At 34.7% G+C, this 25559-nt stretch overlaps 4 protein-coding genes across 5 annotated transcripts; 2 read left to right on the forward strand and 2 right to left on the reverse strand.

The window, feature by feature from the left end:
* The first annotated feature begins 2752 nt into the window (after window positions 1–2752).
* LOC140962863 (protein NETWORKED 1A-like) lies at window positions 2753–10547 on the forward strand. 2 transcript variants are annotated; one of them, XM_073421927.1, is made up of 5 exons: window positions 2753–3240; window positions 4052–4167; window positions 4336–4539; window positions 4938–9061; window positions 9186–10547. In XM_073421927.1, exons 3-5 carry the CDS (start codon window positions 4437–4439, stop codon window positions 10359–10361), a joined length of 5403 nt encoding a protein of 1800 aa, XP_073278028.1. In that variant the 5' UTR covers window positions 2753–3240; window positions 4052–4167; window positions 4336–4436; the 3' UTR covers window positions 10362–10547. The 2 variants fall into 2 exon arrangements, with proteins under 2 accessions (XP_073278028.1, XP_073278019.1); XM_073421918.1 differs by having other exon boundaries at window positions 2753–3219.
* A 154-nt stretch (window positions 10548–10701) lies between these two features.
* LOC140962875 (protein IQ-DOMAIN 19-like) lies at window positions 10702–13117 on the reverse strand. Its single transcript, XM_073421938.1, has 5 exons — window positions 13018–13117; window positions 12401–12890; window positions 11930–12166; window positions 11161–11844; window positions 10702–11062 (listed from the first exon to the last, which is right to left on the reverse strand). The coding sequence occupies exons 1-5, from the start codon at window positions 13053–13055 to the stop codon at window positions 11042–11044; spliced, it is 1470 nt and encodes a 489-aa protein (XP_073278039.1). The 5' UTR covers window positions 13056–13117; the 3' UTR covers window positions 10702–11041.
* Window positions 13118–19153: 6036 nt separating this feature from the next.
* Window positions 19154–21806, forward strand: LOC140962888 (uncharacterized). Its single transcript, XM_073421963.1, has 6 exons — window positions 19154–19372; window positions 19713–19868; window positions 20487–20567; window positions 20651–20776; window positions 21392–21493; window positions 21567–21806. The coding sequence occupies exons 1-6, from the start codon at window positions 19273–19275 to the stop codon at window positions 21650–21652; spliced, it is 651 nt and encodes a 216-aa protein (XP_073278064.1). The 5' UTR covers window positions 19154–19272; the 3' UTR covers window positions 21653–21806.
* A 644-nt stretch (window positions 21807–22450) lies between these two features.
* Window positions 22451–23824, reverse strand: LOC140962884 (protein SLOW GREEN 1, chloroplastic-like). Its single transcript, XM_073421949.1, has one exon. The coding sequence runs from the start codon at window positions 23697–23699 to the stop codon at window positions 22701–22703; it is 999 nt and encodes a 332-aa protein (XP_073278050.1). The 5' UTR covers window positions 23700–23824; the 3' UTR covers window positions 22451–22700.
* Between the last annotated feature and the right edge of the window lie 1735 nt (window positions 23825–25559).

Here is a 25559-nt window from a genome sequence, read left to right on the forward strand (position 1 = left end):
CCCCACAATCTTTTTATTTTTAAATAGAAACTTATGATAAACTTGAACTAGGGGCGGCACATATTTAAAATTCACCACCAATATTTTCTACTCTAGTTTTTGCCCTTTACTTTATAGCCATATAGGTGAATTATGTAGTTTCATGTTTCAACTTAGACATGGTAAAATACGATTATCCAGTAACTCTTTATAGTAACTGTTTCATATTCGTTCTCATTTTACGAAAATAACTTATTCAAATCATCATCTCTAGACCTAAGAAAATACCATTATCCAATGACTCTCTATAGCAACTGTTCCATATTCGTTCTCGTTTTACGAAAATGACTTATTCAAATTATTTATATGAATCTATTATGAGCCATTAGAAACTCTTTTAATTTTGAAATATATATATATGTCATTTATTGCAATTTATTTTTAATAAATGTGATTTAAAGGATTTCTTGGTGTATCATCTAGAAGACAAATAGGATGCATCCGAGTTAGGTTGAGGGTGAAGGCTCTCTCGCTCAATTGAAAGCAAATTTAAACTTTTTCAAATAATTTTTTGAATACATAGTTTTACTTTAAATTTAAGCAAAATTTCAAATAATTTTTTGAATACATATTTTTACCTTAAAAATTTCTAAAAATTTAATTAATGTACGGTCGTACCCCATCCCAGAAAACATTCTCATTTGTTTTTTTTTTCCCTATCCCTTTATTCATAAAATGTCCTGTTAAAAGGGAGGCTTGTCTCTCGAATATGGTTTAATTTGTCAATGGTATTTCTCAATTTAAAAGAAAAGAAAAGAAAATGTATCCATTAATGGGGGTGAAAAAAATATCATTAATCAAAATATATAAAACGATAAATTAAAATGTCTTTTTAAAAAAAGTAGGTTTCTTGTGAGACTGTCTCACGAATCTTTATCTGTGGGACGGGTCAACCCTACCGCTATTCACAATAAAAAGTATTACTCTTAGCATAAAAAGTAATGCTTTTTCATGGATGATCTGTCTCACAAAACATGACTCGTGAGAATGTCTCACACAAGTTTTTGTCTTAATTAATATCGGTTTTATTGTACCATATGTTTATTTATTTTTCTAATTATTATGTGATTAACTTAACATATTGGATACTTATTTTAAAAAACTATGTGACTAACTTCCATATGGGAAATTTACGTTATGAATCTATGGTATATAATTTTTTAAAGACTTAAAAATAATATAATCCAATTCAAAATTTAATTCAATCAACATATTAAATTTACAATGGAAAAGAAGAGGAGTTGAGTAGAGATGTCAATGGGTCCGGGTTTTACCCAGACCCGCAATGGACCCGCCCTGTTTGGGGCAGGTTTGGGTATACTAAATGGGTCATGGGGTGGGTCTCGGGTCCAATTTTTTAGACCCATCTGGGTATGGGGCGGGTCATGGGTTCTATAATACCCGCCCCATATATGTGGATATAAATGATAAATTTGATAAATATTGGGATAATTGTCATATTATGATGGAGGTTGCTACTGTATTGGATCCTAAATATAAGATAAAGCTTGTTGAATTTTATTTTCCCCTAATTTATGAAGAAATATCACAATCTAAAATTGATGAAGTTCGACAAAATTGTTGTGATTTATTGGTAGATTACCAATCCAAGACCAAAAAATCATTGGAAAATAGTGGTGGTTCAGGGATTGATGGGACTTCGTCTGTTTCTAATATTGATGCATCTGATATTAATATTTTAGATATGTATGATAAATTTGTGGCTTCAAGTTCAAGTCAAGCTGCGTCAAAATCCCTAACCGAGTTGGATATATATTTGGAAGAAATTGTCTTGCCACGAACTCAACATTTTGATATTCTTAGTTGGTGGAAGACGAATGTGGTCAAATATCCAAATTTATAGAAAATGACAAAGGATATTTTAGATATTCCTGTGTCAACTGTTGCATCTGAATCTACTTTTGCAATAGTGGAAGAATAGTTGGTCCTCATCGTAGTAGGGTTAATCCAACGACTTTGGAGGCATTGATGTGCTCACGAAGATGGTTGTGAGGTGAGGTGGAAGGTTATTTTGTTATTGTACTTTCATTTTAATTTCGTTACTGTACTTTTTCTCTTTAAATTACATTTTTTTACGGTTTTAAATTACAGTTTTATATTTTCAATGTCCTTTCTCTTTTTAATTTTGTAAGTAATTCTTCAAGTAATTACCAACTTGTCCCACCATTCTTGATGAAGAAGAAGATGATACTGAAGAATGTGTCTGAAATCATGCTTACTCGCTGATTTTATATTGATCTGTTTAAATTCTGTTATGATTTATTTTTGGGGATGTCAAGTCTTTTTTTTTTGAGAGCTAGTAACTCTTTTTTTATGTAATTCATTATGTTATGAAAATAATTTGTTTGTTATTATTAAGTGTGGTCGTAGATATGAATTAGTTTTCTATTGTGTTATATTTAGAGGCTTGTTTGTTTCATAATTCAATCATGTGATAAGAAGATTACTGTTTTCATATAAAAAAAATTCGGGTCTCATGGGTCTGGCGGGTCTACCCGGCCCCATTTCGTATACAGGGTGGGGAGGGTTCGAAGAATATTTAATTGGGGTGGGGCGGGTAATGGATCCGAGTTTTCTTCATGAGGCGGGTCTTGGGTTTAGCCATACCCGTCCCATTGACATCTCTAGAGCTGAGTTCTTTGTTGGAAAATCCTTTTAAAGATGTTAATCAAAGCTGGGAGACTGCAGCCTTTGCACTGTGCACAGTCATGCTTTAGTCATGAGTACACAGCATTTTCTAAACCCAAGAAAGTGAAGACAACTGACATCAAATTACACCGAGTCATGTGTCCGTTTGCAGAATTCCCTATTCAAAGAAATCATAATATATATTTCTTTTTTTAATCCCTAATTCACATTTACATGAAATCACTCGTCTCCTCCAGACACATGCCTCCATTCAAAGCAAAGGAAAAGGGGTGTGTGTATATGTAAAGTTATATACGTACAATACACACACACATGTGGTGCTTTTTTCACTCAGCATAGTTTGAATACTGACGCAGTACCAAACAAAAGCAGAAGCCTGAACGAAGTGCGAATTGCCCTTCAGAGATTGAAGGCGAGAAGGGCGTTTGATGACGGGACGGTGTGAAAAATGGGGTGAAGTAGGTGATTTATTTGTCTGAAGTGCTTTTCATAACAGCAGCAATCAATATTGTAAGTGGGCTTTTGTGATTTGTAAGTTTTAGTCTTTGTTTGCTCAAAATATATGATTTTTTCTTGCCAAGACTTAATCTTTGGATATTTTCTGGAAAGCCCATTTCCCATTTGCTATTTTCATGTTTCGCTTATCTGATTCAGGTCTTTGATGTTTTTGAGAATGTGGGCTCGTGCAATTTTTCTGTTCAATGTGTTGTTAATTTGAATGAACTATGCTGATGATTCATTTTTTCAGTTTAGGTGAAGCTCATTGGCATGAAAGCTAGATTCTTTGTTAAAATTATGTTTCACTTTATATTTGTGTGTTTTCCCTGATCTCTGCAATTTCTATTCAGGGGAGAATAGTTTATTTGCCTTTGTTTACATTTTACTAGATCGCATACAAGTATGTTCTAATATGTTCAATGTAAATCTCTCTTTTTTCCACGAACAAATCACCAAGAGTTAGTGAAAGAGCTGATAAATGATATGCTTATTTTTCACCTCCAGAAAATCTTTAATCAGTGCAATTTTTCTTGCAAGTTTTTTGTGCACTGGCTGATGGTCTCATATGTGTTTTTTTGATTGATTTTGTTTGGTAAATGCAGATAAGGTTTGATTTTGTTTACATATTCTCTCTGTATATCTGTTATTATTTAAACTTCTGAATAATTTTATCCTAAGTTCACGATATTTCTTTTTTTCTCCAAGTAGTTTCGACAGTGTAAGTATATATTTGATCTACTCACTAGCTCTTTTTCTTTGTTTTATTTTCTCTATTATATTTACCTACTTTCATGATAAATCTTACTAAAGCTGTTCCAATATAATTGTTTACTTTTTGGTGCAGGTTTCTCACATATCTTAGCTTCCACGCCATTAAGTTGAGAGTCCATCTTCTATCACCGATCATCATCATAAGAAAGTGTGATGATGTGATTTTTTATTGCAGCTGCTACTTTTCAGGTTATTCCGAATGCCTTGATTTTCTATCAGTGATCATCGTAAAGAAGTGTGTTGATGAGATTTTTTTATGCATCTGACTATCTGTTTGTTTGAGTGACAAAGATCATTGTTAGAAAGCATGGAATGAAAATTTGATGCATTTGGTTGCATTGTGTTCTTTTTGTTCAGGTGCAAGTTAGTTTATACAGTACGGGGAGTGATTTTGATACTGGCCAGATTCATAGGCTTTTCGAGGTCTAAAGAAGTACAATTTTTATCTCTTGTGAGTTATGGAAACTTTATCACAGTCCAAATCCAGGCGCTTATATTCTTGGTGGTGGGACAGCCATATAAGCCCCAAAAACTCGAGATGGCTTCAAGAAAATCTGAAAGGTGGGTAATTCTCTGCATGATATCTATTCAACTTTCTACTACACTTTCTCGATCTTTTGCGATGTTAAAAGATTTTTTATTCAGAAATCTGGATTGTTAGAGTAATGCTTGACTTCATTTTGCATTTTCCATTGATAGACGAGACCACATTCACAATTTGCTTCTCATTAACTAAAATGAAGATTCAAGCTCTTGGTTTCAGAGCTTTCCATTTGCTGATTGGAATAAATTTTATTTATACAATCTCTTGATTTAGTTCTAGAAAGCAGCTGCAAATATATATTTTATTGTCTTCTCATTGTTTTTGATGCTTGTTTCTTTTATGCGATTCTGAACACTTTCGTTCCTTAGCTTTGGGTTATGTCAGTTACTAATCCAAAAATTCTGTGCTTGAACAGACATGGATGCCAAAGTCAAATCCATGATCAAGCTCATTGAAGAAGACGCCGATTCATTTGCGAGAAGGGCTGAAATGTACTACAAGAAAAGGCCGGAGTTGATGAAATTAGTGGAGGAGTTTTACCGAGCCTACCGTGCGTTAGCTGAAAGATATAATCACGCAACTGGGGAACTTCGCCATGCTCATCGAACAATTGCAAAGGCATTTCCTGACCAAGTACCGTTCGAACTTTTTGACGATTCACCTGTGAAATCTTCCGCACGTGAAAGAGATCCTAACACACCTGAAACACAACTTCCCCTGAATTCATTTCCTGAAATTGGTGATTCACTCGAGGATGTATTGGGACTTCATATGGAAGGCTCAGAGGTGGAAGGGAGAAAAAAGGGTTTAAAACAGATATATCAAATGCTCGGTCATAATGAAGCAGTGGCCCAGAGTTCAAAATCTGATGAAGTCCTTGAATTGTCAAATGAAAATTTGGATCTTAAAGATAAAGTCTTTCATGCAACTGAAAGAGCTGGAAAAGCCGAGAGCGAAGTTCAGGACTTGAAGAAAGCTCTTACTGATATTCAAGCCGAAAAAGAAGATGTCCTCCTCCAGTACCAACGGTGTCTCGGAGAGCTATCGAATTTGGAGGAATTGCTCGAAAATGCGCAAAAGGATTCGACGAGATTTGACGAGAAAGCCACCAAAGCCGAACTTGAAGTCCAGACATTGAAGGAAGCACTTATACAGTTAGAGGTGGAAAAAAATGCTGGTTTGATCAAACAGAAGATGTATTTGGAAAATATATCTAACCTGGAATCAAAGTATTCTCGATTCCAAGAAGATATGAAGGGATATGACCAACGAGCAATTCAAGCAGAAAATGAAGCTCAAATTCTGAAAAATGAAATCTCAAAGTTGGAGCTTGAAATGGAAGGAGTTTATGATCGGTACAAGCAGTGTCTTAAAAAAATATCAGATCTGCAGAACGTAATTTCTGCGGCCGAAGATGAAGCCACACTGCTCAAGATACAAGCAGAAAGAGCTGAAAATGAAGTATCTCAGCTAAAGAAGGCTTTGGCTGATCTAAACAAGGAGAAGGAAGAATCGACTCTTCGGTACAAGTGCTGCTTGGAGATAATAGCCAAACTCGAGAAAGATATATCTAGTGCCAAAGAAGATGTTAAACGCCTTAATAACGAAGTCCTGATTGGAACTGAAAAACTCAAAACTGCTGAAGAGAAGTCTAATCTATTGCAGATGTCTAACCAGTCACTGCGAGCCGAGGCAGATAATCTAACGAGGACGATAGCAGTAAAAGATCGAGAGCTTACTGAGAAGCAAGAGGAGTTGGAGAAACTTCAGATGAATTTGCAAGGTGAAAACTCCAGACATGCCCAAATGGAAGCCATTCTCGAGAATTTGCAAAATTTGCATACTCAATCTCAAGATGATCAGAGAAAGCTTGCAATGGAGCTAGAAAACAGGCTGCTGAAAATAAAGGATCTAGAATCATGCAAACTTGGCTTGGAAGAGGAAATTCTGAAGACCGGCGATGAAAATCGTTGTTTGAATGAAATAAACCTGTCATCAAATGTTAGTATGGAGAACATGCAAAATGAGATTGTTAGCTTAAGGGAGATGAAGGAGAGGCTCGAACACGAAGTTTCACATCAAATGAGTCTGAGTGATTCTTTTCAGGAGGAAATTCTACGCTTGAAAGACGAGATCAAAGGCTTGAGTAGGAACTACCAGGCATTAGTTAAACAGGTGGAAGAAACAGGTCTGAACCCGAAAAGTGTCACGACATCGGTCAAGAACTTAAGGGATGAGAACTTGAGGCTAAGACGAATATGTGACGAGGACAGGAATCAAAAAGAAATTCTGTCAATAAAGCTGGATAACATGGAGGAACTTTTGAAGAAAAAAGCATTTGTAGAAAGCTCGCTGTCGGATTTGAATGACAAGCTGGAGGGCTCTCGTTTAATGGAGACAGAATTGCAAGAATCTTGCCAATTTCTCCGTGGTGAAAAAGACACGCTTGTTGCTGAGAAAGCTTCTCTCTTGTCTCAGTTGCAGGCTATAACTGAGAACATGCATGGTTTAATGGAAAAAAATTATGTTCTTGAGATTTCTCTCTCAGCTACAAAAGTTGAACTTGAAGGTCTGAAGGAAAAAGCTAAAGGTCTTGAAGAAATCTGTGAAATGCTGAAGAATGAAAGGTCTAATCTTTTGATGGAAAGGAGCACCCTGGTTTTGAAGTTGGAAAACATAGAGAGAATACTGAAAAGCCTCGAGAAAAGATTTATGGGGTTGGAAGTGAAATATGCTGATCTAGAGAAGGAGAAGGAAGTCACGAATGGAGAAATGAAAGAACTGAAGGTTTCACTGAGTGTCGAGAAGCAAGAACGAACAATCTCCGAGTTCCAAAGTGAGACAAGGTTGGCTAGACTCGAAAACAATATTCATCTCCTGCAAGAAGAAAATGAATGGAAGAAGAAGGAATTTGAAGAGGAACTTGATAAAGCTATGAAAGCCCAGTTTGAGATATTCATATTGCAGAAGTTCGTAAAAGATATGGAAGAGAAAAATAACTCTCTGATTTTTGAGTGTCAAAAGCATGTTGAGGCATCAAAATTAGCGGAAAAGCTTATTTCTGAGCTGGAGAGTGAAAGTCTTGAGCAGCAAGTGGAAACTGAACTACTGATGGAAGAAATAGAAAGTCTAAGATTGGGTATATATCAAGTGTTCAAGGCTTTCGAAGCTGTTCTTGGACCCTCTTCTTCCAATAACAAGGTTGAAAACGAGCAAATATTTGTGCACAATATTCTTGAAAACATCGAGGATATGAAACGATCCATCGCTAAACACGAGGATGATAAGCAGAAACTTTTGGTTGAGAACTCAATTCTGGTTGTTCTTTTAAAGCAGTTGGAATCCATGGGGACACAAATCGAGTCGAAGAAAATGAGCATGGAGCATGAGTTCAAAGTCACAGCTGAGAAGCTTGTTGTGGTCACGAAAGAAAACGACGAACTCCAAGATGCTAACAAGCTATTGAAACTAAGTATGAATGAGGGTAACCAACATGTGGCCATACTCGAGGCTGAATTGGGGAGCCTTTGTGCCAAACAGGGTGATTTGCATAAACTTTACAATATTTTGCAAGAACTGTACTCTCAAATGAATCACGAGAACAAATATTTGCTGAAGAAAATTGCTGATCTTCAGGGAGAGAAAAGTAAGATGGATCAGCATAATGATACGGTACTAGTTGAATTCTTAGCCACTGTCAATCAATGTGATGTTTTAAGGAGCTTTGGGAATCAGAAAATTAAAGAAGTGAAGTTACTCATTGAAGATCTGAACAGACAACACGAATTCAATGATACCTTTGAAAAAGAAAAGAGCACATTGAGAGAGGAGCTTGAGTTGCTGAAGGTGGAAAAGTTGCTTCTCAAAGATTCTGGCCATAGGTTGGAGATGGCGGTGCAAGGATTAAACGAATATAATGCTCTGATGAAGCAGGAACTCTTACGAGGCAAGGAGAGTTTAATTCGAACAGAAGAAAAGCTCGTGGACACACAAATGAAATTTGAAGCTTCCAAAAATTTGAACTCATCATTGTCTAAAATGGTAGATGAGCTGCAGAGTGATGTTCAAAAGTCACATCAGATACAGGAAAATCTTGAAAAGACCGTACTTCAGATTTCCGAGAAGAATTCATCTCAGGAAAAAGAAATTGAGTGTCTTCATATGGTCAACAAAAACTTAGAGTCTGAACTTTTAGTTCACCGTGATAAGAGCAATGAGTTTGAACTATGGAAGGCAGAGGCAGCAACATTTTATATTGATCTTCAAGTATCTTCTATCAATGAAATATTTCTGAAAAATAAGGTCCACGATCTTAATGGAACATGTCAAGATCTTGAGAATGAATGTTCTTCTAAATCGATGGAGATTGAAGAGATGAAAGGGATCATTTCTTTGTTGGAGAGTCAGATAGGCGAATTAAAGTCACAACTTTTTGCATATACTCCAGCTGTTGATTTGCTGAGAGATGATATCACGTTCCTTGAGAATAAGGCACTTCTCCAAACCAAAGGTGAATCAGCCTACAGTCAAAAGGCAGAGGTAATACTCGCTCTTATCAGATACTGATTCATCACAATTGTTTCATTTATCTTTCATGCCCCTTCTGCTTACTACACTGGCTTGTTTTGACTTGTGTGCACTTGAACTTTGTTCATCTTTGCAGTGTTTGGAAACTACTGCTCATTCTGGTATAAGTATATCTGGAGAATTTCCTGAAGCTCAGTATTCCCCAGTTCCTGAGGGAATATTATGTCTGCAAAGCCTGCAGATGAGAATTAAAGCAGTTGGAAAGTTAATGGAACAAACAAACAAGCCCATCTCTAGGTGGAGATCTAACTCGGATACCAATCTTGAGCCAGCAATGGGCGAGATTGAGGAGTCAAAACGACATCATAGCTTGGGTCGAGACAAACATGAGCACACAAGAAAGAAAGGGTATGCAGGAAATGAGCTTAGTGATACTCCCAAGTTGCAGAAAATACGAACCAAAACCTCTGACATTCGTAATGGGATGCTAGTGAAAGATATTCCTCTAGACCAAGTCAAGAGAGGTAATGTCGGAGCTTCAGATCAAATGCTCGAGTTGTGGGAGACGGCTGAGGATAGAAACAGAGGCCAAACAATTGGTGAATCTTTGAGGTTGTCATTCAAAATGACAGAAAAGGATATTGTTTACGATCAGTTTGATGATGTAAATCGGAATTCACAGCCTCCATCAACCGATTCAGACATGGAGAAAGAGCTAGGCATGGATATGTTGGAGGTGTCAACGAAAATGAGTGAGCTCAGTCGAGAAGCAAACAGCAGAAGGATTCTAGAGAGACTTTCCTCTGATGCACAGAAGCTGGAGTGTCTCCACACGACAGTTAAAAGCTTGATAAGGAAATTGGAGACTAGTCAAACGAGTAGAAATGTAAAGAATGTTGATTTCGAAACTGTGCATGATCAACTAATGGAAGCTGAAGAAACCGTTGTACATCTGGCGGATTTGAACGGAAAACTTGTCGAGACTATACAAGAGACACGGTCTCCCAGCGGACGAACTTCCCCTCAGCTGAAAGAGGCTGCCAGAATGCGGAGAAAGAAAGTGACAGAACAGGCACGGAAAGGGTCAGAAAGTATTGGCAGGTTGCAGCTTGAGCTTCAAAAAATTCAGTACATCTTGTTGAAATTGGATGAAGAGAAGACAAACAAAGGGAGAAACAAGTTCTTTCATAACAAAACGATTATTCTGAGGGATTTTATATACAACGGGAAGAAAAACAGCGGAAAGCGTAAGAAGAATCCGTTCTGTGGATGTCTAAGGCCATCATCTGGTAGGAATCAAAGGAGCCCTTAAATTTAAACTTGGCTATTTGGCTTGACTTGCAGTTTGTTCCTTGCATTATGTTGATAGGTTCATCTTTTATATTTAGTTGGACAAGACTTATTCCTTAGTGTTGAGGAACAAGGATTAGATTGATGTACTTGTAGAAGATGCTTTGATCTATCTTTTAGAACTTTGAAATTTGTGTTTCCTTTGCTATTTACCTGCAGAAGCACATGAATGCATGCTCCTCTCACGCCTGGATTTTCGGGTTTGCGATGTGAAAGTTACAACTTACAAATTATGATATTTAGTTTAAAGTCAAGCTGGGTGTATATATCCAATTGTATGATGATGTTCTTTAATCAAAATCAATCAAACTTTCCTTTAATATTTGATGTAAAATATTATACTACTATCAACACAAATTACAGCCTCATCATGCAATGAAAATTTCTAAATGTAATTACTTCTCAATCCTCCCTTAAAAACAAAATGAAGTCGCAAACTGAGTCATAAACAATTAAATTAACCAAGAAATCAAAAATAAAATTACATACAAAGAGCTCCAAAACAATGGTCCCTCATTACAAAATCAAACCAAGAGCGTAAAAAAATTTCACCCCAAACAGCATTATACAAGTTCTCTCTCTTAATCTTTGCAGCAACCCAGATGGTTTCTGGTTCACATTTCTCACCCCCCAAGAAACTAGCTAGAATCTTGCTCCTTGAACCTGCAGTCATAACAATAAACGTAAACATTATTGAATAATTTTTTCTATCAAGATCTTGAATTCGAACGAGGAATATAAACATGGATACTATTACTTACGTCGAATCCCATGAGGGATCTGCAGTAGTTCGTGTTAGTAAGCACAGTGCTAGTAGAACCGCACTCGCTATCCTTGAGTGAAACTGTTGATCTATCAAGCTTGACAGACCATGGATAGTGATAATTCTGAGCATTTGAACCGAGGTTAGACGATGATCGTTGCATCCTAACCGCCCTTGGAACGTTTCTCCCTTCCAGTGAAGGCTTCCGCCTACTCAAAGGCTTCTCGAACGGCTCAATGGGCCGTTGCTTGGGGGCGCTATGTGACCGCGCTTTAGCCTTGGAAGATTCGGTGTAGGCCATGTAGTTGGGGTAAAAGGGATACTCATTGTAAAGGGAATCTGCATATTCTGATCTGGCATAGGAAAATGGGATTGTGGGGTGTTCAAGTTTAGACATGGCTGAGTTGAAGCATTGAGGGCTGCTTTGTGCCGTGCAGTAAGAGCATTCTTCAAAGTGGTTGCTGCACGTTCGTGGGGTTATATCAGTTAAAGCTGATGGCGACTGCGAAATCTGTTGATGATCGTGTTTAACCGATGATGCACGGTGAATGGAGATTCGGTGTTCGGTTTTTTCGGTTTGTGGTTGGCTCGAATAGCTGTTTCTTGGTTTTGCAACTGGCTTGTAGTTGCCAAGATCCATTTCCACAATCTTGATGTTCTCTTCTAGCCCTCTGTCAAAATCCTACATGAACATAAGGATTGTTTTTGAGTATGCAAGATAAACCAAAACTCTGAATTTTGAAAAGCATTAAATAATGAATACACACTTGAGATGAATTGGTGAAGTTGTACTCTTGTGTAGATCTTCTGTGATTAAATTGCTTTTGGTTGATGTTTTTGGAATCTTCGGCGAAAAGCATTCTTCGAACTCGAGCTCGAGCTTGTGCATTGACTAGTGCCTGCATGCACCGAAGCGTTGCATTCGCCTGTTTCCTGACCAAATGCCCTCGAACCAATGCCTGCAGCTTCACTAATCCTTTCAATGCATTTAGAGCTTTTCTTGCCTTCAAAAAGAAATATAAAACCAATGTTAAACACACAAGAACAACTAAAAAGAATTAATTTTTATATAAATTTTTTAAAATTTAAATTTGACAGCTTTTCAACTAATCAAAGCAGTGGAGCTAATTTTATTATATTTTAAAAGAAAATTTTATTTATGTTTCTTTTTTAAACGTTATTATTATTAACATAAAACTTTGGAAAACAGCTAGTTTCGATTTACAAGAACTGCATACCAAATATGAGCGAAAAACGGACTGAATCGTCACGGCAGCAGCCTCCTCAACTGCACTGCTCACCCTCTCGGAGGAGGCAGCGGTCAGCTGAATCATGGCCGCGGCCGCCTTAGCCGCCGCCACTGCCGCATCCGCGGCAGCCGCAGTAGCCACGGCCACTGCCAAGACATGCTTCTTAGCATCATCCTCCAAGTGATGATCCATCACATGAGGAGTGAACGCAATGTTCTCCAGAGAGTTCGAGTCGTGCCGCCCCGGCGCGGTGGCGGAGGAGCGGCGGAAGCTCCACCGCCGCTTCTCCCTCGGCGTTGTGGGCTGCGGGATAGTTAAGGGAGTGGAGGGATGCTGCTCGTTGACGTTGAAAACCGAAAAATTCTGGTGATCGCTGCCATTTTTGATGTCTTTTTCCTTCCTATCTTTCTTTCCTGTCAAGAAATTTCTTAGCCATTTTCCAGTTCTTCCCATATCTCCTTTCTCTGTGAATCTTTTCCTGAGAGAAATCTAAAGAACGTGTAATATTTCTGCAACTTCCCCACCTCTATATATATATATAATTCTTTATCATTAATTGCACTATTTTATTATTGTATATGACAACTAATTTACTGTACTTTTACCTCTTTCTTTGCTGTGTGATTCTGAAATCATTTGTCATTCTAATAATATAGAATCATGGAGTTTTAGATTTTTCTTTTTTTGGAAAAAATTAAAAAATCATCTTGTATATAAATATTGTCCTAGAAATGTCCCATACAAATCAGCACTTCGATGAAATGAATCCGGACAAGATGAACAATTAAAAGACCAAAAATATATACAGACCAACTTATACAGCTAATTCGATCTAAATTTTTTCTTATCTATTGTCCCATATTTTTTTATGTATTATTTATATCTGAAAATAATATTTTTATCATATTCTTAAATTTTTTAAACCTCAGGTTTTCTTGTATATTTCTTGTCAATTTGGATATTGAAGATGGTTATATTTTTAATCAAATACTTGAAAATTAGTTCTAGATAAATTTATTGACTTTTTTTTTTGTGGATTTTCATATTCAAATGATATCACACAATTTGTGTTAGATGTAAATTCTTTATTTAATTTATTATAACATAAAATAAAATAGAGAATATTGTAAAGCCTTTATGGAGAGACCATACATATTTTACATGAATAATGTGAAGGCAAATAATAATAATTTTTTTTAAAAAAATTAGGAATTAAGGAATTAATCGTGGCAGTGACAAAACCTTTTCAGAAGATAATATTTTTCAGTCGTCCATTTTTGACTATTGGAATTGCTTGAATTCGACAAAACTGAAAAAGGAAGAGAGTTCCCTTTGGGGATGATATTAGAAAAAACTAAAGGATTGAATAAATATTTGATGAGAGGAACATAAAAAGCATGTGAAATTGCTAGGGTTCAAGAAACTTGTCTAATCTTTATCTCAGTATGTTTCTTGTGAGACGTTCTCACGAATCTTTATCTGTGAGACGGGTTAACCCTACCGATATTCACAATAAAAAATAATAGTTTTAACATAAAAATTAATATTTTTTATAGACGATACAAATAAGAGATTCATATCACAAAATACAACCCGTGATACCGTCTCACACAAATTTTTGCCTCTTTCCCAATACTAATTTAGATTCCTCACGACCCTTAATTTATTTTTCTTTCTCCATGAGAGGTAAATTTATAGGTTTTGTTTATAGTTATCTTAATATTTAAGATAATATAATTTTTTTATTTTGAGATAATAATACTTATTTAACGTATTATAAAATTATTTGTTTGAAAAAAATAATTTTTCCTATGGGGAAGGGGTAAGATTATGGGGGTGGATTTAAATATGACAAATTTTCCCATGAGTTTGGAAATCTTCACAGAAAACCCGAAAGAGTAGATCTCTTGTGAGACGGTCTCACGAATTTTTATTTGTGAGACGGGTCAACCCTATCGATATTCACAATAAAAAAATAATATTCTTAGCATAAAAAGTAATACTTTTTCATGATAACCCAAATAAGATATCCGTATCACAAAATACGACCCGTAAGATCGTTTCACAAAAAATGATCCGTAAAACCGTCCCATACAAATTTTTGACAACCCAAAAAGGGAAAGAGATATCCAATTTTTTCGAGTAAAAAATCCTCGAAATAATTTAGAGCCCGCTCCATTGCCCGCCGTAGGAGATCACATGGGAGAGATCCTTCCCTAGTAATTGACAACTTTAATAGTTTTCAACTAAAATCGAACATGATCCAAGACATGTCAAGTGCCCACCTATCCTTACATTTGTATTTATTGTTGCTCCTTGACGATGATATACGTTCATTTATGTGGATACATTAAATAAGGGATCCACAAAAATTAATTATTATCAATAAAATTTCTTTATAAATAAATATAACCAACTAAATAATTTTAAAGTAAAAAATGTATATTTTATAATAGTTACCTTTAAAAAAAAAATCGCTTGAGTTTGTGTGTGTGTGTGTAAGAGTGTATATTTACATGAGTAGGTATCTTGTGAGACGGTCTCACGAATTTTTATCTGTGAGACAGGTCAACCCTACCGATATTCACAATAAAAAGTAATACTCTTAGCATAAAAAGTAATACTTTTCCATGGATGACCTAAATAAGAGGTCCGTCTCACAAAATACGACTTGTGAAACCGTCTCACACAAATTTTTGCCTATTTACATTAAGTAATGCGTCTCAGAATAATGTTTTAAGTGAGAGATAAAAAAATAATACAAGAAATAAATAAAGTTCAATTTAACCAGAATCGTGGTAGTTATTAGTTGCATTCTTGGTTGAAATTTTTTCCACATTTTTATTATTTAATCGGCAATGAAATATATATAATTGACTTTGCATAATTAAATTATTCTTCATATATATTATATTATGATATATAACAGTGGAATTTGATTATCATTACCAATAAAATAATTTATTTGCATGTGGATTTGGGAATATTGGTTGATTAATTGTATCATTATCGTTTTCAATCTTCTTCTCTTGTTGGATTTATTTAATTCAAAATATTATTTAAATTGTTAAGTTGCACATGGTTTGCTACACTTGATTAGAATGTATATCTTGTCTTTGTGTACCTTTTTGCTGTCAAATTTTACGTGATTAAGATGCTGAACAACAACTAAGTAAAGCTGGCAATACATAAATTAGTCGATAATATCGTTTTGAGTATGATACACTAATAATTGGAAAAAATTTGTAGTTTTGGTATTGTATATTTATTTTTTTGCGATTCTTTCTTTGAGTAAGTTTTTTGTGAGACGGTCTCACGAATATTTATCTGTGAGACGGATCAACTCTACCGATATTCACAAATTGATTCAATTAAGATATTCATCTCACAAATATTTATATTTATTATAAAATTTTGGTAACGTTGAATCTTTACCAAGTCAACATCTTTCTTTTGTTTCTGTTTGGTCCTGAAAATTGATTTGACATGTCGATAGAGGGTGAGCATAAATAATGTGACAACGATGTTGAATGTTTCTTCAAGATATTTTAAAAAATTATCAAAATTCAAAATATTTAATTAGATTTTTAAAAATATCAACGAGCATATAGAATAATGGGACGGTTCCAAACATATATAAAATAAAATATGAGGACCAAAAATGGAATCGAAATGTTTAAAAATTATTCATGAAAATTATTAATTGAAACATTTAATTTATATATACTTATTTATTGTTTGATGTTTATCGTGCTACATTTTGTTGGCTTAACAATTGCTTGTAGTATTTAAACTAATATTTCGTTTTTTTTTAATTATTGGTTACTATCAACAAATTAGTATTGTTAGTAAACTAAAATTGAAAAAAAAAATAAAAATCAATGAATTAAAATTGTGAATGTTTTGATAACAAGATCAAAAATGAAAAACATGCAAATGACGCTGTCATAATATAATTTTCATTAAAGGCACGATGAATTTGAATCTTGAAATATTTAATAAAAAAATAGAAAAACTAAAACAAAATTAAATAGATGTTTCATTGAACTTAAGAAATAATTCTAATGATTTGACTCCATGTTGAAGCTTATTCCAACATTTTTTTGGGGTCATTTGCTAAATTAAAGAGCTTGCTTCCAATTTTGAGTAAAGCCCATTACCAGTGGCCCATAGATGTATGATCTGAAATTTCAAATTTTAAATTCATTTTTTCCTTTTCTTTTCTTTCTTTTTTTGCAAGTATATGTGCAGTGGCGGAGCCAGGAATACGACTCTATTCGAGCTAGAATTTTAAACTCTAAAATTCTTTAATATTTTAAATTGATCTACCCGAACTAATATCAAATTTATCCAAACTTATACAAAAATTTACAAATAAATTTTTTTAAAAAAATCAGGACCATATCCAGGGTGGCAAGGATTGTGGCTCCGCCACTGTATATGTGTATTATCATTTTTTTTATTATTATGATGGAGCCTTAATCGTTATTAGTTTATTCTTTGGAGTATTTTTGTGTGTTACGAATGTCATTATCTCAGACTCTGCCTAAAATTTCATTTTCAAGAAAATAAAGGAAAACCGTAGATAAAGAGAAGCGTGAGTGGGAAAGGGGAGCTAGAAAAAAAACTCGTTTAGAAGCATGCGCACTAAATAAACTCCGAACTAATCTAGTAGCATACAAACTATATTAATTAAGTAAATTATATTGAGCAAACATTATGTGTTCATATACAAAATGTTTGTATATATAATAAAAAAAAATTACTAAAATAATTGGTTTCACGTTTTCTTATTTAAAAGTGTGTGGCCAAAAGGCTATTTCATATTAAAATGAAATTTTTTTTATTAGATGTTGTCTTTTATGGATAAATAATTTATAGAATAATTATTTTTCAAATTGATCCCTTTGCATCCACTTATTTTTGATGAAGTTTGAAGTTATTTTGAAAGCCTACGTCAGGAGATAGAGAGAGATTTTCAAAACGTGTTTCACTCCAAAATTAATATTAAGTTTAATTACGGAAGGACAGGGCTTGAATAGGATTATTTAGTTTACTCTCTTATAAGTTAACTTTGATACAAAATACGATTGCGTCGGATTAATTTTTATTTATTATTTTTTTATATCAAATTTTATGGTTGAGTTGTTATCTCAATATAATTATTCTGGAATACATATTTTCCTTGTGTTAGATTTATTAGGTTTTGATGATTTAACAAATTTGTTATTCCGTAAATAACTCAGTGAGTTTTGATGATTTAACAAACTGAGACAAACTAAGCTGATAATGAGCTAAACCGAACATGATCTAAACTAAAAGTATTAAATACAAAATTCGTTTGAAGCTTAACTGATATCCAGGATATGAATATTAATTAGATTAAAAGATACTTGGGTAAATGAATAAATATTCTTGGAAGAATCGGTTAGACTACTCAGAGTTATAAAGCTGAATTATTGGATAAAGTCTTCCGTACCAACAATATCTGAATTGTCAGAAATCCGTGAGCATTAGCTACATTGTACAAATTGTCAGAAGGAACATTGACGTGAAAAAAATGAGATTAACGACTATCATATTTGGAATATATATAATATTTAATTTTACTGACAGTTGTATCCAAGTTTATAAATAAATGAATTTGTAAATCAGTTAGGCTATCTGAAATCATCACATAAGTTCAAATATTCAAACTTTCAATAGTCCAACTGCTTTCAAGACTTATTAGCACATACTTAAGTATTATATAATATAATTGAAGATGAATTTGTGCTTAATATTTTCATTTCGAAATACTTATAAGCTGAGAGTTAGTGTATCGTTCAGTGTTGTTCAAGTAAGTAAGCTAGATTATGAGTTTCAATTAAGCAGTGATAAAACCTTACTGAATCGGGTTGTTACAAAAGTTGTAATCTCCAAAGTTTTCCATTGAACATCATTCCCACGAAGAAGAAGATGTGGCGTAGGAGTTATTCAAATATCCGAACATCCATAAATATCTTTGTGTTATTTACATTTCAATCAGACTACTCTTGATAACCCAACTATTTTTCTTACTTAGTCATTTTTGAGTGTTTAATATATCACTTTAGCTTCATTCCACGCAAAACTTATCCGATTAACCAACGGCTATTGATTTGGCGACAATTACTAAATTCAATGTTGTTATCCCAACCGAATTTTTAACAAGTTATTGTGATAATGAATGAGTGACACCTTATCGGTGCTCACATAGGTGTGCACGATATGAGAGTAAATGAGATTGTCTCATTGTTCAATTTTCTGAGACGACTATCCAACCGACTCATTTTATGAAAAAATATTATTTTTATGTTAAAAATATTATTTTTTTTATAAATATGAATAATTTAACTCGTTTAACGAATATAAAACCGTTATTAATTAAGTGAGGCCTATGTGATTAACTGACTCGATTATCTATTAATACTCCTCACAATTACAAAAGAATCCTTTTGTTTTCATTTAACAAAACTTAACATAAAACCTATTTAAGTAAATGTAAATCTTATTTTTCTGAATTTCCAAAAAAACCAAAGTGTTTTAGGATTTAAATCTTTTATTTATTTAGTATCTTAAAATACCATGTCAAAGGAAAAACACGTGGCAGTCAATGATTGGTAAAGTGCTCATGATAAATTGGAAAAATGAATAAAATAATGGCAACTCTACCCCTAACCCCCAACAACTTTCATTACACCATGTGACTCCGCTCTACTACAAACGTCCACCGTCACTCTAATTTAATACTCCATTTGAAATTTTCCAAGTGCCAAATCAACTTTAAAACTTCATCCTCATCAGAAAAAAAATTTGCACTTGTTTCCAGTTTCTTGATCATGGCTACGGTTCACTACGCTGCTTTTCTTGCGATTTTGCTAGCTTTCCAGTTCTCTGCTACCACTGCGGTCTTTAATCCATTCCGGCCACCTTTCTTTGGTTTGTATCTCTACAATTTTCAGTCATCTTTTTCATGAAAATAATGCTCCATAACTTTTGAGAGAGACCATTTTTGCTACTCTTTGATGAAATCAATTCGGTTAAATTATGAATTTGTCGAGGGTTATTCGAATTTAGTCTATACGCGCGTGCACACACATACATATATATATATATATACACATACATGTTTGTGTGCATGCATCAATCTGGGAGTGGCTTCAGTTCAATTCAGTTGGAATTAATATATGTGATTCTTGGAATGAAACTGTGAAATTTTTTTGATATCTAATATCACTACAGTACTGTTTATAAATGTTTTTGCTCTTTTGGACAATAGGCAATGCATGCGAAGAAAATTTATGTGGGAAAGGAAACTGCACGGTTTCTAAAAATGGCACGTTTGGGTACGAGTGTGCATGCGAGAGGGGATGGAGGCAAGCTCGTTCTGAAGACGACGACGACTTAAAATTCTTGCCTTGTGTGATTCCCAATTGTAAGTTCTCTCAATTCTTTGATTTTTTTTAGAACAGTATTTTCCCATTCTCGTTTTTTTTAGATCCATTTTCTATATTTTGATGAAAAGTTCTCTCAATTCTTTGATTTTTTTTAGAACAGTATTTTTCCCATTCTCTGTTTTTTTTAGATCCATTTTCTATATTTTGATGAAAAATTATGGAATGATTGAAGGTTATTAGAGATATTTTCTGTGTAACATATTATTCTTGTTCCCCTTAGGCTTAAGGCTTGATATAGATGCTCGATTTGAGAACCAATGCTGCGGATAGTTTGTACTCGTAAAGATTACCGTTATATCAGCATCGCCGATCAATATTAGATTAAATTAAATCATATGAACACGAAGAAATCCAAATCATCTTTTTCGTCAAGATTAAAAAGTGTGCAAATCGATGATTTATGTTTTAGATTGTCAATGTTTTACGCCAGATCAAATTAAGTTGGTAGAGCATCTTGATAATCTATAAAAGTCAATTGCTTAAGGGTTTATGTTTACTCCACTGGTTTCTTGTAGAAATTATTGATCCAATGTTGACAAATATTTAATAAAAATATTATCTTAATTTCAAGACTGATATACAATTCTGTTCTATAGGTACACTCAACTACACCTGTGCAAATATTCCATCCCCAGTGCATAACAAAAGCAAGGAAGCTAATATATCTATTTTCGATCGTAAGTAAACTCTCAAACTTCACTACAAGTTCATATCATCATTGTAGATTTATATGCTTAAGATGCGTTTTTCTTGCTTATAGCTTGCTTCTGGACTGATTGTGGAGGTGGTACTTGCAACAAGACCTCTCCGTTCACGTTCGCTTGCGAATGTGAAGAGGGTTACTATAATCTGCTCAATTCCACAGCATTTCCATGCTACAAACAATGTAAGAACATCACAAAAAACAATTGTTACAGAGCTTAGGAAGTAGTAAGAAGCGACTAAATCTGGCACTGGTTATGGTAGAAAGTGAGGATAAGTGTGCGAACAACGTGTGCCATGGAGTCCAACTTGTGAAGTTTCGCGAGCCTAAGCTTAAGTTCAACTAAAAGATTAAGATTGAACTCGTGCTTAGATTCACAGAGCCCGAACTAAAGAGAGTCCGCCTCAAACGCAGCTTGGAATCACAAGTTTTCTTGAATTGAGATGTTCATAAGCTCAGATCACTCACACACACACACACATATTATTATCATTATTATTATTATTATTATTATTATTATTATTAAATTATAAAAAAGAGTTACAAGTTTGTGAGCTGACTCACAAGGTTTTGAACAGCTAAAAGTTGAACTTGAGTTTGAGCTTGCCACAAGCTTGAACTTGCCGGCATAACATTGAAGTTCGATCCAGCTTGTGTTGAGCTGGCTAGACAAGCTCACGAAGCGGTTCGATCGATTTACTCCTCTAGTATGGACTCAGGCATTCGGCAATAGCAATGATTAGTTTAGGCTACAATTAAATAAAAAGACCTAAAATCGATCTCGACTTGTGATATTAGGTTCGATTGGAGGGAACTGTCAAAATCTTGGACTCAGCTTTAAGAACACATCATCAAGCACTTCTCCAACAACTAATCTGGACGAACAGGGTACAAGTCATGGTGAGACCCTTGAAATATTTTCTTCAATTTATTAGTATTTTCCCTCATGTCAATCTTTTTCGGTTGGTAACAGCTGCTAAGTTAAACACGAGAGTTGATTTTACTTGGTCAATTACCATGGTGGCAAGCTTGGCTCTGGTTTTGAGGAAACATATTTAGGATACAGAGTTGCATTCTATGTACATTTAACCGTTGAGACATGAGATACGGTTCGTGTTATATTTCAGTGGGTGTTATGGTTTCTTTGTACAATAATAGAATGGATAGTTTATACTGCAGGCAGTCACTTGTAATATAGACAACATTATTCTTTCAGACTTCAGTTGCATGTTTTAGCTGTTGCATTTGTTTCCTGCGTCTACCATAAAGATTTTTCTAATAAATTTCACACCCTTTTCTACATGTTTCTAACCAAATCATTGGGTGGCAGCAATTGAAGATTATGTTAAAACTGAATATAAAAAATATGGATAGACTGTAAGAGGCTAGTATGCACACGTAGCCGACTCCAATGAAATGAAGGGACCATAAAAACTAACTGGACAAAGTTAATAAGAATGAAATAAATATTTCTTAACAACTGGGACATAAATTTCAAATAAAAACGCTAGAGAGGATTAGTAAAGTACAGCCGATTAGCTATACCATAAAACACTAGCCATAGGGTGGCAAACTGGTCCATACTCCATAGTCTTGGTTTTATTATGACTGCCGGCATTAGTTTCTCAATTTCTATCGACCATTAGCTAATAAAGTCGGTACCAAATAAAGATATAAAAATTTCTAGACAGTAAAAGCAGACCGAGCATATTGATCTGTATAATGTTATCGTTTACAGGATTATCCTGAGAATATTCCTGAATTTCTTATACCAATGAAACAAAATTTCCAGGGCACCAACTTCAGATTGACATCAATATTCAATTAACTTACCCCAAAAATGTAAAGAGTGAAAGATATATCCAAAACTAAGAGGTTTTATTTATTACTCATGAATTTAGTCCGTTCAAAATCATCACCGTATGTCGTATATAACTTAACAAGAACAAAAGACCTCATATTTCCTCAGAAACTTTATTAGAAAAGACTCTGCTTTACCCGAACCATTCGAACTATAGTCTCCGGAACCTTGAGCTGGAAGGAGCAGAAAATGCACCAGAGTTATTAGAAACATCAATCCTCAACTCTACAACTTAAAAATCAAGACTCAATTTCCTTCATCGGTTCCAAAAAGCTTCATACGCGACAATGGCGTCCTCAAATAACCTTCCACCTCAAATTTCTTAGGCGAAAGCTCACGATACTTGGCAAACTCCTCCCTGGCCTCTAAATTCTTATCCATCAAACTAAAAATCATCCCTTTACAAAAATAAGGCCGAAAATCATTTGGATCCTCTTTCAAAATCTCATCGTAAGTTAGCAACGCCTTATCCACATTCTTTTGCAAGAACTGCATTTGCGCCATTATCAACTTCACATCCCTAGCTTTCTTCGCCTTGTTCTCCGTCTCAGCAAAGCTCAATGCGTCCTCCAATCTCCGCATCACCGCATCCCCTTCTCCCGACTTATCCATCAACAATGCGTTTTCGAACAAAGCCTCGTAAGACAATGGGTCTTTTGTCAAAACCTCCTCGAGGGCATCGCGGGCTTCTTGAATTTTCCCCAGTTCGTTCAAAACTCTAGCCATCAGGAACTTCCATTCAAGACTTTCAGGCTGAGCGGAGGATAGTTGTCTTAAAATAGCTAAACCCTCCTCATCCTCGCCGGCTTCCAGTTTCTGCTGGAGGAGTGTTTTCAACGCGTCAATGGCTTCCGAATTGGATTCCAACAACTGGGCTAGAGGAGAATTCGAAGAAGGACCTTCCTTTCCTTCATTCGTTCCTTCCTCCCCATAACCCGCTTCATCAAGATGCTCTTCAGTTACACTCACCGGCGGCGACAAAATATCGGCTTTGGCATGCAACCAAGGAAAGCTACCCCAGGCGGCAGCGGCGAAGATAACTGATGCGGCGGCGCTTTTGAGGCTGAAAATGGAGGACTTGGGAGGATCAGACGGGGGTACGGGACCACTGCAACTGGCTTTAACCGTGAATTTCTTCGTCGTAGCGTGTGAAAGAAGGTTGCGAGGCGAATGAAAATAGGTGGCAATAGACGAATATTGAAGCTTAGGGGGCAATGGATTGGGACGAAGGAAGATAGAATCCATGTTCACAGAAGTTCTGAGTAATGTTAGGGTTTCGTTCTCAATATCTGAATCTTCAATATGGGAAGCAGCTGAGCAGGGGAAGGTAGATTTTAGAAGGCGACCATTTCACCAACTATTTCACCAAACATACTTTGATTCAAATATAAAATTAAGACAATATGTCAATAAATAATGGTTGAAACAAATAAAATTATTAATTTTAGTCTTTTTCCCTTAAAATTATATAATTAAATGGTTAATATCTTTATTGAATTTGTATAATTACATTGTTAATTGTATACGGAGAATTTTTGTAATCATGTAATTGTAAAAATTCAACAATAATATTTATAATTTAATTACTGTTGTGAAAAAGTAAAAATTTGCGATAAAAAGTAAAAATCTCAAACTCTCAAAATTATCACACTACACACTTTATAATATTTTTCTCTCAACTCAATTGTGATTTTCTTCACAAATGAGAGATCTATTTATAGAAATTTTTTTACAAATAATCCAAAAATAAATTATATCATTACCTTCATCATCACACACAAATTTCAATATTCAACACCTAATTTTCCCTAATTTTCAACATTCAAATATTCAACATTCAATATTAAAATATTAATTTTCAACACTCCCCCTTGTGATGATGATCATAATGATTGTTTTCATTACGTGTTTTTATACTGCCTCGTTAAAAACCTTAATAGGAAAAACCCATTGGGATAAAAACCATAGTAAGGGAAAAAGAGTGCAGTCACGTAAACTCCCCCTCATGTTGACACGAACAATTCTTCACAAATTTCGTAGATTGCGCATCCCAATATTATATATGTGCTTTCTGAATATTGTCGTAGGAAGTGCCTTTGTGAAGAGATCTGATGAGTTTTCACTTGATTGAATGTGACGAACATCAATACATTTATTCTTCTCAAGCTCCTTGGTGAATGCGAAGAACTTAGGAGGAATATGTTTAGTTCTGTCGCTTTTTATGTATCCTTCTTTCATTTGAGCAACACATGCAGCATTATCTTCATATAGTATCACAGGCTTCTCGTCGAATGATAATCCGCATGAGATTTGGATATGTTGAGTCATTGATTTTAACCACACACATTCACGGCTTGCTTCATGTAGTGCAATAATCTCNGCATCTTTTGAATACAAAAGTCCCAAGTCTGTCGTTCCTCGTAGATAACGGAATATATGTTTAATTCTGTTCCAGTGTCTCTTTGTTGGATATGTGCTAAATCTTGCCAATAAATTTACGGCAAAAGATATATCAGGCCTTGTACAATTTGTAAGATACATAAAGGCACCAATCGCACTTAAATATGGTACTTCTGGACCAAGAATATCTTCATCATCTTCACATGGACGGAATGGATCATTTTCTATGTTTAATGATCTAACAACCATTGGAGTACTCAGAGGATTTGATTTATCCATATTAAAACGTTTAAGGATATTTTCCGTATAATTTTTCTGGTGAACAAATATTCCACATTCTTTTTGTTCTATTTATAAACCCAGACAATACTTGGTTTTTCCAAGATCCTTCATTTCAAATTCTTTCGTCAAGTATGAAACAACTTCTTGAATTTCCTTATTTGTTCCAATGATGTTTAAATCATCAACATATACAGCAATAATTACGCATCCGGATGTTGTTTTCTTAATGAAAACACAAGGGCATATTGAATTATTTACAAATCCCTTTTTCATCAAGTGATCACTTAGCCTATTATACCACATTCGGCCAGATTGTTTTAACCCATATAATAATCTTTGTAATTTCACAGAATAACATTATCTGGGTTTTGAACTTTGTGCTTCAGGCATCTTAAATCTTTCAGGGATTTTCATATATATATT

The sequence above is a fragment of the Primulina huaijiensis genome, chromosome 2 (genome assembly GCF_012295235.1).
Source record: "Primulina huaijiensis isolate GDHJ02 chromosome 2, ASM1229523v2, whole genome shotgun sequence".
NCBI lineage: Eukaryota > Viridiplantae > Streptophyta > Magnoliopsida > Lamiales > Gesneriaceae > Primulina > Primulina huaijiensis.